Raw genomic sequence first — 12,586 nt, forward strand, 5'->3', positions numbered from 1 at the left:
ATTCTTTAATGGTTACAGAAAGAAGTAAATCATCAAAGAAAGGTTACATGCAAAATAGCCATTTGTGAAATTGAAAGTGAATCGCTTCGAATTGCATTTGAATTAATTTAAATAATAATCAATGGAGATCCTAAATAACACAGCGGAGAACTCAAGAAAACAAGACGCTTTGATTTTGTTAATTAATTTAAAACGTTAACACAACTATAAATGTATGTTTGTATTGTATCTATAGCGCGTTTTTTTCTTTTCTCTCTTTCTCTCTCTCTCTCTCTCTTCCTTCCTTTCTTTTTATTTAGTTTCACGTAATTTACATAAACCAACGTCGCCGAAATTTCTTCTTCCTAATTTAATTTTTATGGCGCGCGTGTTTCAACGATTTCGTCCGAGAAAATAAGATTCGCCCGATTATATTAAGACAGATGTCGGAAATATATATATACGTTTTATGTATAGAAATATACATGAAACGTTATATATCGTTACATAAACCCGTCCTTTCAACATAAAATCGAGAAAATGTGTGAAGCCTCTCGTTACCTCACCATTATTCATTCACTTCTTCGCATCTCCATGCACGCTTGATTTCTATCTTGTACTACTTCTCGCGAGGAAAAGTGATTTACACTCACTCTCGGTACACGAAGTAGCGGTAAACATTATGTCACGTAGAAACTAAAAAGCTAAGAACAATAGCTTGGACAAAGAAGCGTTCGCGTTTTATCGTCCATTTAAGACTTAAGCGATCCTGCTAATCGCATTATGCAATGTAAAAGCACTTTATGCAAGCGCAAAGTATATCACGACGGACCGGTGTTAGTCCGAATTTACCGAAACTTTTTTTTTATAAAAGAAGTCGTTATAAAAGAGGACCCTTTCTTGTCAGTTAAAAGATCGAATAGAGATAGACTGCAACTGATTGTGAGAATTGAATTAATGTCAAGCGAGTGTCGAATGTCAAGCGAGGATAAAAATCTGAGAGGAAATATGAATCAGATAAAGATAACAAAAATAACGAGTATCAAAATGAGCGGCAACGTTTGTCGACTTAAAAGGATGAAAGTGAAAAAATTATTCAAAGAGAAACACGTTATAACTAGATCGTATCTCTCTCGTTGTGTAAATTGATACTTGAATAATGCACAAGCATACGTATAACGCGTATGCATTATTCAAGTGTTAGTTTACACAACGAGAGAGATAATAATCTAGTTTTAAAATAATTGGCGTATGCACGGCATACCTATATAGTCTTCGACAAATTCAACTCTAATATCGCCTTATATTTTTACTGGGTCATCGGGGCTCACCTATTCGTGGATGAGCTCGTTTTCTTTTTTTTTTTAGCCCTGCTACCGAAGCGTAAAATTAATATACGGCCTTTCACGGATTTTAATATGAACTGCGGGGCGTTCAAAGAAATATTAGGTGACCCGTTGCCCGGCTATTACGTTACATAACTCACTTTGCGCGACAGAGACTTTTTAATTCACGAATCTGGAACGCGATTACCCACCCGAGGACAGCATTTTTACTCTACGATTGTCGATACAATGTCGTCCGATACTTATTGCCGTCAGAAGCTGTCAACTCGCGGTGTTGCGGTCTGTCGATTGCATGCGGTTTAACGAGCACGTTAGAGCAGATAAGTGCGAACTTGGACAAATTTCCGATTGGAGAAGCCGATGCAAATATGAGAAAAAGTTTCGAGTAGATTGAAAAAGAAAAGCTCGAAGAACAATTACGAGAATATACCGGGAAAATAAAAACAAGAATATAAAATGGCGGGAAAATGATTAATAATTCGATTAATTATTAATTAATAATTCGATTAATGATTAATAATGGCAGTATAACAAATTTTCAAAGACAATGGAGTGTCTTGGGAAAGAAAGTACGTAAATTATAAAATTATAAAGTTGATCTTGGTACTTGAAGCAATCTTTTGTTAATTGTATATCGCAGGGCCTAATATTGCTACATATTTTTAAGTTTGTAATAATTAAAAGTAGATTAAAATGGGGAAATGTTTCGTATCGTACAAAGAGAAAGTATGATTTAACGTGTCATTTCCGTCGTTCTTTTTCTGTATGTTTTTCCACAAAAAAGAAAATGGCATTGTATTCAATCTGTTATATTTTCTTCCAATGCGGATCAACAATTCTCAAAACACTATTTTCAATCAAAGCAGGACAATTGGAAGATAATTTATTTACGATATATTGCGCGACATAGGATTTTTTTGTTTCTTTTCAAATAATTGTCATAACGTACGAGTATTTTAACTAATTAAAAAGTATACAACTTTTTAAATTGACTTATAATTAATTCCTTCTGTCAACGTCAGAAATTAAGTGCCGTCTTGGCATTTACGACGCGTACGACGGTGATACGATGATTTATTAAAATTACTTTCGTTATCTTCGCGACGCAATGATTTATTACGACTTGAACTTCCTACCATGTATCTCTTCCTTTAAGCAACCTATTTGGTACTGGATCTTCAATCAAAAGGCCGAAAGATAAATTGCGAATGTATCGACTATGCTTCTTGTTTCTTCAGACTAACGACCTCGACAATTTCCGCGAAATCATAAGCAACAATGCAATTAAGTATATTCTATAAATTCTGAAATAGGAAAGAGATCGCACCGCTATCTCTATGTATCCTATACGTTATACGTATAATCAAAATTGAATAAATAGATAATAATATAAAAAAATAGATAAAAATAGATAAACTGTAGAAAATTCTAATTAATTACAAACCCGCAATACAAAGCTGCTGGTGAGTGGGAGATTATCAAAAGTTTATATCGATCTTCCTTGTTCCGTCTTTTTTAAGATTCGCAATTTTCTCATCATCTATAGATTGTCATTAAAAATTGATTACATAAATAATTAACTCATTCACAGACAAACCGCAGAAAATTCAAATCGCGGCCAATTCGAATCTACAATAAAAGAGACAGATCAGTGAGAGATTTTAAAAAGTTTAAACTGGTTACCTCTCTATATATAATACCTTTTTTAGAAATCTGGAATTTTGATTTTCTAGCGTTCATACATCTAACAATGGATAAATTGCAAATTTCAAATCGTGGAAAATTCGAATTTACAATAAAAGAGACAGATCTGCAGTGTGAGATTTTAAAAAGTTTAAACCGATTTTCTTATGCCTTTTTTAAAGAAATCTACAATTTTGATTTCCCATCAGCATTTAAAAATCCATCTAAAACTGACTAAATAAAAATAAATAATAATAAATTCTTTTATGGATAAATTGCAATACGTCCGTAATAAAGTTAAGTCGATAAGAGATTTTCCAAAGTTTACTCCCTTCCCGCTCTTTTTGCATCCTTTTAACTCTAAGTTTACACCACATTATATTATTACAAAATATATTTTTCTTTTTTTCTCCTTTATATTTACGAAGGCAATATTTTCCACGTGCGTCCCGCTATAACGTATCGTGATGCGATTGGAATCTAGCCAACAACGGCAACAACCGATCTACCTGCCGTTCAACAAGCGGCGATCATTCCGCGATCGCTGACGCCGCGCCAGGCGCAGCGGGGTTCTGGAGACGTTCTGGGGACGCGCGGTGCGTCCGCGGATATCCTAACCTCGTCTTGCCCGCGCGGCGAGGGTTGTCGCGACGCTCTCGTTCACCGGGGGACAACAAGATTCGTCGACGATCCGACGGCCGTCGCGGCTACGAGAAGGCATGCTCCCGTCGCGTGTGCCGTGCACGCGTACGTACGCGTGTGCGCGTACGAACGCGGGGAACGCTGTTGCTACTCGCGCGTGAACGGCACACCGGGGGTTCGGAACTCCGAGGTCGAGATCGCGCAAACACTTTGCCTGCCCGTGTGTACACGCGCGGCAAGGAGGACCGGATTCTACTTTTATCGTCGTGCACGACACGCCCGCGTCTCGCAAAAGGGAGAGAGAGAGAGAGAGAGAGAAAGGCTGAAAGACAGAGAGAGAACCCTATTTTTAATCGGTCGACGCACGGCCGTCTCTCCACGACCTCGAGGTATACCGATCGATCTACCCTTACTTGGTGCGGAAAACGCGCGCCTCGATTCTTTAGCGCGGTCGGGTGTGTGGTGCGCGGCGTCTTGCCCTTCTTGTCTTTTTCTTTCTTTCTTTTTTTTACAATTTTTTTCTTTCGCGCCGGGGGGGCGCGAGACACCGAGCCGCGACGTTTTTCACACACGTGGTCCAGCACAAGATACACCTCGAGCGCACTCGTGTCGGCGGCCCGCGACTTACTGACGGATAATGGAGTAAAACGGGCGGGTGGGAAGGGAGAAAAGACCGCAGCGTGCGTGCGTTTGGCACTGGTTCATGCGGCCGCCGTGAACGGAGAAAAGGATGGAAGGGGAGAACGTGGCGCAGTGGTGGATTTAGGTGTCCTGGGCGCCCTACTCTCCCCGTCGCGTCTCCACTCCCCATCCTCCTTAGGAAACCCCGTTTCCTCCGCCGTCCGCGAACGGAGGAAACTTGAAGGAATGCGGCCGATCCCGTAAATTGAGAGGTTCCAGGCGTTCCAGCATGCGATCAGCTTGAATCGATCGCCGTCCACCGATCGAATATCGGCCTCCTGGTTATTATTCTTCACTGCTACTCGTGGACCTTGAGCGACGAGGCCACTTTTGTGCAGGCGTATCCGCGTATTTCTTCGAGCTACCGTTCGTGGGGAGCTACGTGATTGTGATTTTTTTTCTCTACGATTCTCCTATGCTCGGTTTACCAGAGCTCGTCCTCGTGCCGCCGATACTCAAACTTGAATACGTTTGATACGATTGATTGATTTCAAGTTGTTATATCATATTTTTTAAATCTATTTTTAATGTTCAAAGATATAGTGCGTATTTCTCCGGCATCAAAGGCTCTAATTCATTTTTTAACGAAGCTGCTCTCGGGGGAGCGATTCGTGCAAGAGAAAGGAAAGAAGGAAGAGAGAGAGAGAGAGAGAGAGAGAGAGAGAGAGAGAGAGAGAAAGAGAGAGAGGGGGGAGACAAATCTCGCTCTGAGCAAGGTCTAGACTTTCTAGAAACTTGGAATTACACGAAGTTGATGACACAATAGTGAAGGAGGAACAATGGTATTTCTCCATCCTTTGTTAAGTGCAATGGTTAAGTCTGAAACACCCGATACAAACGTAATCCGGTTGACTTATAAACCAAGACTTGTTGGTTCTAATCGGCCTTGTTTTATTAGCGATAAAATATACTAATGCACTAGTGGCTAAAGATAGCAAAAGGTAGCAAAGAATTTCCTTTTTTTCTGTCGCTAACTAAACTAGCTTATTAAAGAAATATTCCAGCCCCGCGGGAAATTATCATATCACGGTTGCTAGATTGTTTTTAATAAAACAGTCTCAGCTATCTGTTTTTCTTAAGTAGTGTTTACATATTCAAATATGTTTGTGCAAGCGTCCATATCAATGACCTAATAACGACAGATGGTTCAATCTGTACGATACTTGTTTTATAAGAAAAAATCAATAGATATATAAGATAGTTTGTCAATTTGGATAATCTCGTCCAAACGATCTCGCTTTTCTTTTTGTTTATTCCAATTATTTTAGGTACCGCAGTACCCCCAGGTCAAGCTAAACCCCTGCATTTACTTACAAATTTCGAGACAATATTTTCTAATAGAATTGGAGAACGTTATTTCCAGAATAAACAATCTCGTGGACCAATAAATGCCTATAAATCTTGATCAGTTATCACAAGATACATTTTCATTCGAAACGCCAAGTGCAAGAGAGAAGAGAGGAATGTAAATTGTACATTCATTTATTAATGTGGAACAACTAGAATCAGGTTTGTCGAAAATTGTCATAATTGATATTTTAACAATTAAACGCGTCTAAGCACTACGCAAACATTTAGCGTGTTATGTATGTACAACAAAGTTTGTCGTTAATTTACACAGTAATTTATATTTCTACGTTACGTAAGTATAATGCAAGTTTACATGATTTTCTGTTTCTGAGAAGTCACAACTTACAATGAAAAGAGTAACAATGAAAAGAGCATTAATTCTATTTATTTATTCGCTGACTCAATGGTTTGCACGTGTACATTGACTCGTGGCCGTGTCAAATTTGCAGCCGTAAAAAGAGATGTTATTTAACAAAGACCTTGTTGTATCTGTATTCGAAAAAGTTTGTTGTATAACTTACAACGACTGACGTCAAAAAAACTTAGTTATGTATGTATGTATGTATGCCACGAGCAGAACTCAAACAATATCGATTCGATGAATTAATTGACTGGACAAAAAATTTGATAGATTTGCTATATGAAAGCTTACTCCATATAAGAATCGTTCAATCTCCATTTCAAGCTCTGATCGACCAATCTAGGTAGAAAATGACAACGATATTTATACCCCTTTAACGTTGCCAGTTATTTTTACTTTTATAACTCGGCTACAGATAAAAAATATTCATAACGCGAAAAAAATTGTTTTTTTTTCCCAAGAAAGTTCTTAAAGCTTTAGAATTTTCTATTGCAGAAACGTCCTGTATGTTAAGAGTAATTAAAAATTTCAATTTATATATGTAATATCTAATAATATAATTAATTGTTGCTATACGTATTATACATATTTATTGCTAGTTTCTAGTATATAAAATATCAAGCAAACGGAACTGTATCATTTTTCATAAGATATCAACAAAAATTTATTTTAAACAGAATAATAAATTTCCTTTGCCAGTATAGAATAACAATTCAAGTAATTTCTTTAAAATCGACCGTGACTGGCAATATATAACGTCTTTCCGATATGAACATTGAAAAACTGTGAGCCAACTTGGTTTGTCGGATTCACACAGCATTTTTTCGGATCAATCATCGAGGCATTATTAATTTCGATCATGGATTTTGGTCAGTTGATTTGCGAAAATTGATTTTTTTGCAATAAAAATTTAAAACCATTTCACTTAGAAAATACATCAACTGACCAAAACCCATGGTTGAAATTAATAATGCCTCGATGATTGATCCGAAAATGTGCTGTGTGAATCCGACAATTAAACCAAGTTGGCTCACAGTTTTTCAATGTTCATATCGGAAAGACGTTATATATTGCCAGTCACGGTCGATTTTAAAGAAATTACTTGAAAAATTTATTTTATTTAAAACACTAAAAAAAAATCTGTGCTATGTTTGACGTTATAACGTGACTGACATATTATTTAAAAGTATTTTCTGCGGAGAAACTGCTCTTTTTATCATTCTGTTAGCAATATTCTTATTCTAAAATATATTTTATGTAGTTTATATATTTTACACTTTACGCCTATTTTGTAATATTTTATATTATCTATAATAAATAATACATACACTTTTTATATATTATATATTATATATATCTGATATTTTATCTAATAGCGAATTCGGGCGCTTGCACTAGTGCACACTGAGTGCGCACTAAGGCTTGTTTATAATCTATTCTTATATTTAAAGTCGCTCAAATACACATTTAAAGATTTTTTGGCTAATAAAATAATCTGTAATATCTATATAGATGGTGTACAAATCATTTTATAGATTAAGAAGTAATTAAGATGATTTGTAAATATAATAATTGATTTAGAACAAGCCTTAGTGCGCACTCAGTGTACACTAGTGCAAGCGCCCGAATTCGCTATAACAAAGGACATGTCACAACTGTCCGGAATTAATTGCTTTGGCTCCTTGAAATTAAGAGGTAAAACAACCCCTTAAAAATAACGCTTATATTTGATTCTAAGCAATTATCGTCGAAACGGTAAAATATATAAGAAAATGTTTGATTTTATAAAACTTTTACAATTTTTTATGTACTTTATAACTGTATTTAAATTTTCCAAAAATCTAATACATAGTTTTCAAAATATCCTGATCCTTATTATTATTTTTGTGAAATTACATTTCTTCTATAAATAAAAATTAAAGACATTTTTATGCCAAATTCATCCATATAAAAGAGTTATTTTACAACATTTGTGAGAAATGAGTGAAATAATCACTATGCGTTGTTTCTGTGCAGCTTTTGCGCCGCGCGCAATGTACGATTGATATTTCTATCATTATCAGATTATAGATAATAGTAAGGGGTTAATAATAGTTTTTATTGTTTTTCTTTAGAATTATTAAAACTTTTGTTTCTTTATTTATTCTCTGCATATTATTTCGTTGTAATATCTGTAGTTTAGTCTCTTGAAACTATTTTCGTTCTTACTCTCTTACGTCCTATTTCTTTATGTCGCTTTTAGGTATACATTAACTTCGACGATATCGAAGGGGAGGGGGGTTGTCTCATCTTTTAATTAAATCTCAAAATGGGCATATAGAAAAAAAATATGTGTCTCTTAGATTTTTGTGTTTCACAATATATTTCAAGGAGAATCGATTTCGGACAGTTGTGACGTATCCCTTGTAAGAAGAGAGAGAGAGAGCGAGTTTACTACTTACCACATCCCACATTGTTAAATACTTGAATTGGCCAGGCTCGAAGTCGCTGAACTTCTTTTCGAGGAAAGGAATGTGTAATATTTTAAAGGCATAATATAGTGTGAAACTGTAAGCCACCAGATTGACCAAATGGACCACGGTGTTTAGAACGTGCGGCATCTTCATGAAATTCTGTCCAATTCAACAAACGTGCGCATTAGTACGATGAAGCACCGAGACCGGTAATATAAAATACTGAAGTACTATAGTAGAATAGTATAAAATTATATGTCATGACGTATCAAAATCGGTATTAACACAGAAAAAAATTGATGTTAATATCATTAGCTAACAGCAGTCTAATTGAAAATAATCTGAAGTCAATAATTTCAAATTTAATAATCTTATATAATTTAATACTAATAGAACAATAACAATAGAACAAAAGCATGACGTTTTTGTTTCATTTTATTATTATTGAATTCACAAGATTATTTTTAATTAGACTGCTGTTAATTATGCTGTTAATACAATATCATTTTCTTTTCCATGTAAAAATATTAAAAACTGTAGATAAAATGAGATGGAATAAAGTTTCGTAAAAATTAACTTTTCTTAATTATAATTATATATTTAACATGGTATTAATCTTTAAACTCCGCAATTTGAGGTATTCTATGTATGATTTGGTATTTGCTTCGTTCAACTTGAATTATAAGGTATCATAGCTCAGAGCAGCAGTTCGATAATCGCACTTTTTATTCAGACACGCGTATTAATTAACCACACGGAAAAAAAAAGATTAGTTACTATAGCAAATCTAGTCGTAAAATATGGATAATTAACATTTTTTGCAGCGAGAGCTATAATGTAGTATAATTGCAAAAATATTTTGCTACCATTGCTAAATTATATAGCTCCCGCTGCAAAAAATGTTTAATTATCCATATTTTACGACTAGATTTGCTATAGTAGCTAATTCCTTTTTTCCGTGGCAGTTTTGTATTTAAAGAAATACATTAAAATTATATCTTTTGTATGCCAAAGTAATTGAAATACACATGTAAATCTTTATACAAATGACACGAGACATAATCATGTAATCTCTTAGTACAAACGACACGAGGTATAATCCACATAATTTTATGTAATTACGTAATTTCTTTATATCATTTAGTTGTTGAAGAAGGTCTAAAATAGGACCGAAACGTACGAAAAATAAATGAATTTGCGCACGGATTACCGGGCTCGGCTCATGATTAGCCACTCCCTTCGAATATATCTTTTGTGATATCAAATTCATTTTATACGGTCCATTCGTGAATTATAATTTTCTATATATATTTCTATGTGTATATACGTATGTTTTAATAGATATATGTTTTATATATGTGTATATTTTGATTCTTCAAATGTATTTCTTTTATAGCAAACAAAATTATAAATAGAACTCTATTCTGAAGGCTGACACAAATCGTATGACAAAAATATACTTTAAAATACGATATTAGTAAGGATGTGTGTGTTAACTCATTTAATAAGTTTATTTAGCATTATTAACGCTACTGATACTTTATTTATTAGTATTGCTATCTATTATTTTTTAATTACTTAATGAATTGTATTTAATATCATTACATGTGAATTATTTAATATTATTACATTATTATTTACTTGTTTTAATTATGTAATAATGTATTAACTAATAAATACGCATGTTTTTAATGTTGAAACGGAAGTTGATTAAGCTGGGAGTATACTCGCCTAGAACCAGACTCAATTAAGCAAATCTATTTAACAGTGTTTTAAAAATATTTTATCTTCATGAGATTAAGTTTCAATGACATAACATTCATTCAACTTGAAATTATTTCGTATAACAAGGGCAAAATATAAATTTTTGAAATTAATTTTTAAACTGCAGCTGCTGACTGCGCTTTAAAAAAATGTTTTGACTGAAGCAATACCGCGGTTGATCACAAATGTAACTCTGCAGAATTGGTTTCACTTACGTAATCTTGAAATCGATAAACAAGCATAAAATTTATTCGCTTGTAAGAAGGTCAACAACAAACAAATATTGCGTTTCTTCGTATTCATTTTTTTTTTTAATCTTAATGGATATAATTGCGTATTTTTGTGCTATTTTTGGAACAATTTCGTCCTCCAGATTGTCAGACAAATTATTTATATACGTTTGTGTAACTGAAGAGAAAGATTTCCACATATAGACCTCAATAACGTTAGTTTAACATTATCTTAAAGTCGCGTACCTACTATTCAGAGCGGGAGAATTAGGCTCTTAGATAACGTTTCGCAATTCACTCATCCAATCTGTGTCTTTCGCGTGCGAGATGATGCAGACTATGCAGACGAGTGCCCCTCAGAGCAGTTATTTAACTTCTCGATTCAACGGTGTATCTCTTCCGTGATTTCAACAACAACGAATCATATATATATATATATATATATATATATATATATATATATATATATACATATATATATATATATATCTGCAATTTCTCGCCGCATCGAAATGCACACGGATGCGATCGTATTCTCGCAGCGGGAAATTTTAACCGGGAAATAACCGGTTGTTGAACCACGAAATTCTATGCTACACGACGCGCGTCTACGGTTATACGGCGAGGATATACGGTTTCCTATTGGGAACCTTGACCGTAACAATACGGTATTATAATCGCATGTAAATTTTAATTGCCCGACAATTTTGCCGGGCCGTTACATAAATGACCACCACTCTTTGGCGGTCAAAGGCACACACACACTTTTATCACACTTATAATAACTCTTTATGATAATAAAATGATAAAGACTGTGTTCTCGTCGTCGTTCTTACATGCATGTCGGCTGAATAGGTTTTTACGACAAGTACAGAAATAAGTTTAGAAGAAAATTCCTCGGCCCTTGCTTTTGTACGCTTCATATATCGTAATAATTTGTTTGCCACAAGTGTAGAGAGAAGTTGAGTTTAGAAAGCGGGTTAATATCTTTGTTATTAACTCGCTTGTATATGTTTCATTATATATCGTAAATAATAGTTCATATAATGTAATTATAATATAAATGTAATATGAATACATAAGAGCAATAACACTGTAATTATTGAAGCTACACGCGCGCGTCATATCTTAATGAAACTCCATGAATATTCTATTTTCATATATTCTAATTTCCAATATGAATACTGTTCAATATAAATAATATTCAAAACAAATGGAAGAATGATAAAGATCAAGTTGAGTCAACAAAATGTTTATATAATCAACAAAATGTTAATGCAATTAATACTGAATTTTATGTAGGCGATATTTCGCAACAAATGTAATAGCGGTATTATAGAAGAATAAGGAGCGTTTGCATATCTACATTACCTCGCTTATTATAGTCGCCGATAATGACCACTCTCCAGCTCGCGTGTCAAAGTCGCGGCTGTCGGATGCGCACTGACAATCGAACACCGACTGACTGCTCGCACTGAAACGGCCCGTATAACTATTAAAAGTTCGATACCAGCGTCGAAGTGATACGTCGGCGATTATCAGCGGAATGACGTTGCGTGAATGTTGCGTCTAACCGTGATTAAGCATCGGGCCGAGAGACGACGACGCTCAGCTGGGGCGCGGCGGCGGCGGCGTTTCGCAATTGCCGTTTGCGTTTATCAGCGCGACGAGACGAAGACGGCGGGACGATGACGACAATGATGCGCTTACCGCGATCGACGATGCGCGAATGCACCAGCCGGCTCGAGAATTACGATTGTTGAGCGCGGGAACTGTAGCGCCCGCCGTTCCAACGATTTAGTCTATCAAGGCTAACGAGGATTATCTTCTTTCTTTGTTCGGTGGGAGAAGCGCAACGTACGCGCTGACGGAAAAACTTCGCGAGATTTATAAAATATGAGATGAATATAAAAAGACGATTCTCGAAAGATCGTTGAGCATGGGAGATGTTTTTCAATAATTAAAAGATGATTAAAGTGTACCAACTAATTGTGGGACAAAGTTTTCAAAGTCTTTGTGATAACTGAAATAAATTACAAAAAAAAGAATAACGGTAGACAGGGGAGGAGGAAATAAAACTTTTAACACAAGAGAATA

The 12,586-nt window shown here is 35.1% G+C and overlaps 1 protein-coding gene across 3 annotated transcripts in view; it reads right to left on the reverse strand.

Moving 5' to 3' along the window:
• The window catches only part of LOC112464620 (androgen-induced gene 1 protein-like), a 22,506-nt gene extending 10,285 nt beyond the window's left edge, over positions 1 to 12,221 (reverse strand). The window contains exons 1-3 of one of the 3 annotated variants that reach the window (XM_025031740.1): positions 12,064 to 12,221; positions 11,861 to 11,963; positions 8,484 to 8,654 (exon numbers count right to left, since the gene is read on the reverse strand). In XM_025031740.1, the coding sequence (XP_024887508.1) occupies positions 8,484 to 8,648 (165 nt within the window). In that variant the 5' untranslated portion in view covers positions 8,649 to 8,654; positions 11,861 to 11,963; positions 12,064 to 12,221. Of the gene's footprint in view, positions 1 to 4,063; positions 4,279 to 8,483; positions 8,655 to 11,860; positions 11,964 to 12,063 lie in introns of those variants that run through there. The other 2 variants (XM_025031742.1, XM_025031743.1) reach the window with 2 other exon arrangements.
• Between the last annotated feature and the right edge of the window lie 365 nt (positions 12,222 to 12,586).

This window comes from Temnothorax curvispinosus, unplaced genomic scaffold (assembly GCF_003070985.1).
Source record: "Temnothorax curvispinosus isolate PA1 unplaced genomic scaffold, ASM307098v1 QBEX01014331.1, whole genome shotgun sequence".
NCBI classification, from domain to species: domain Eukaryota; kingdom Metazoa; phylum Arthropoda; class Insecta; order Hymenoptera; family Formicidae; genus Temnothorax; species Temnothorax curvispinosus.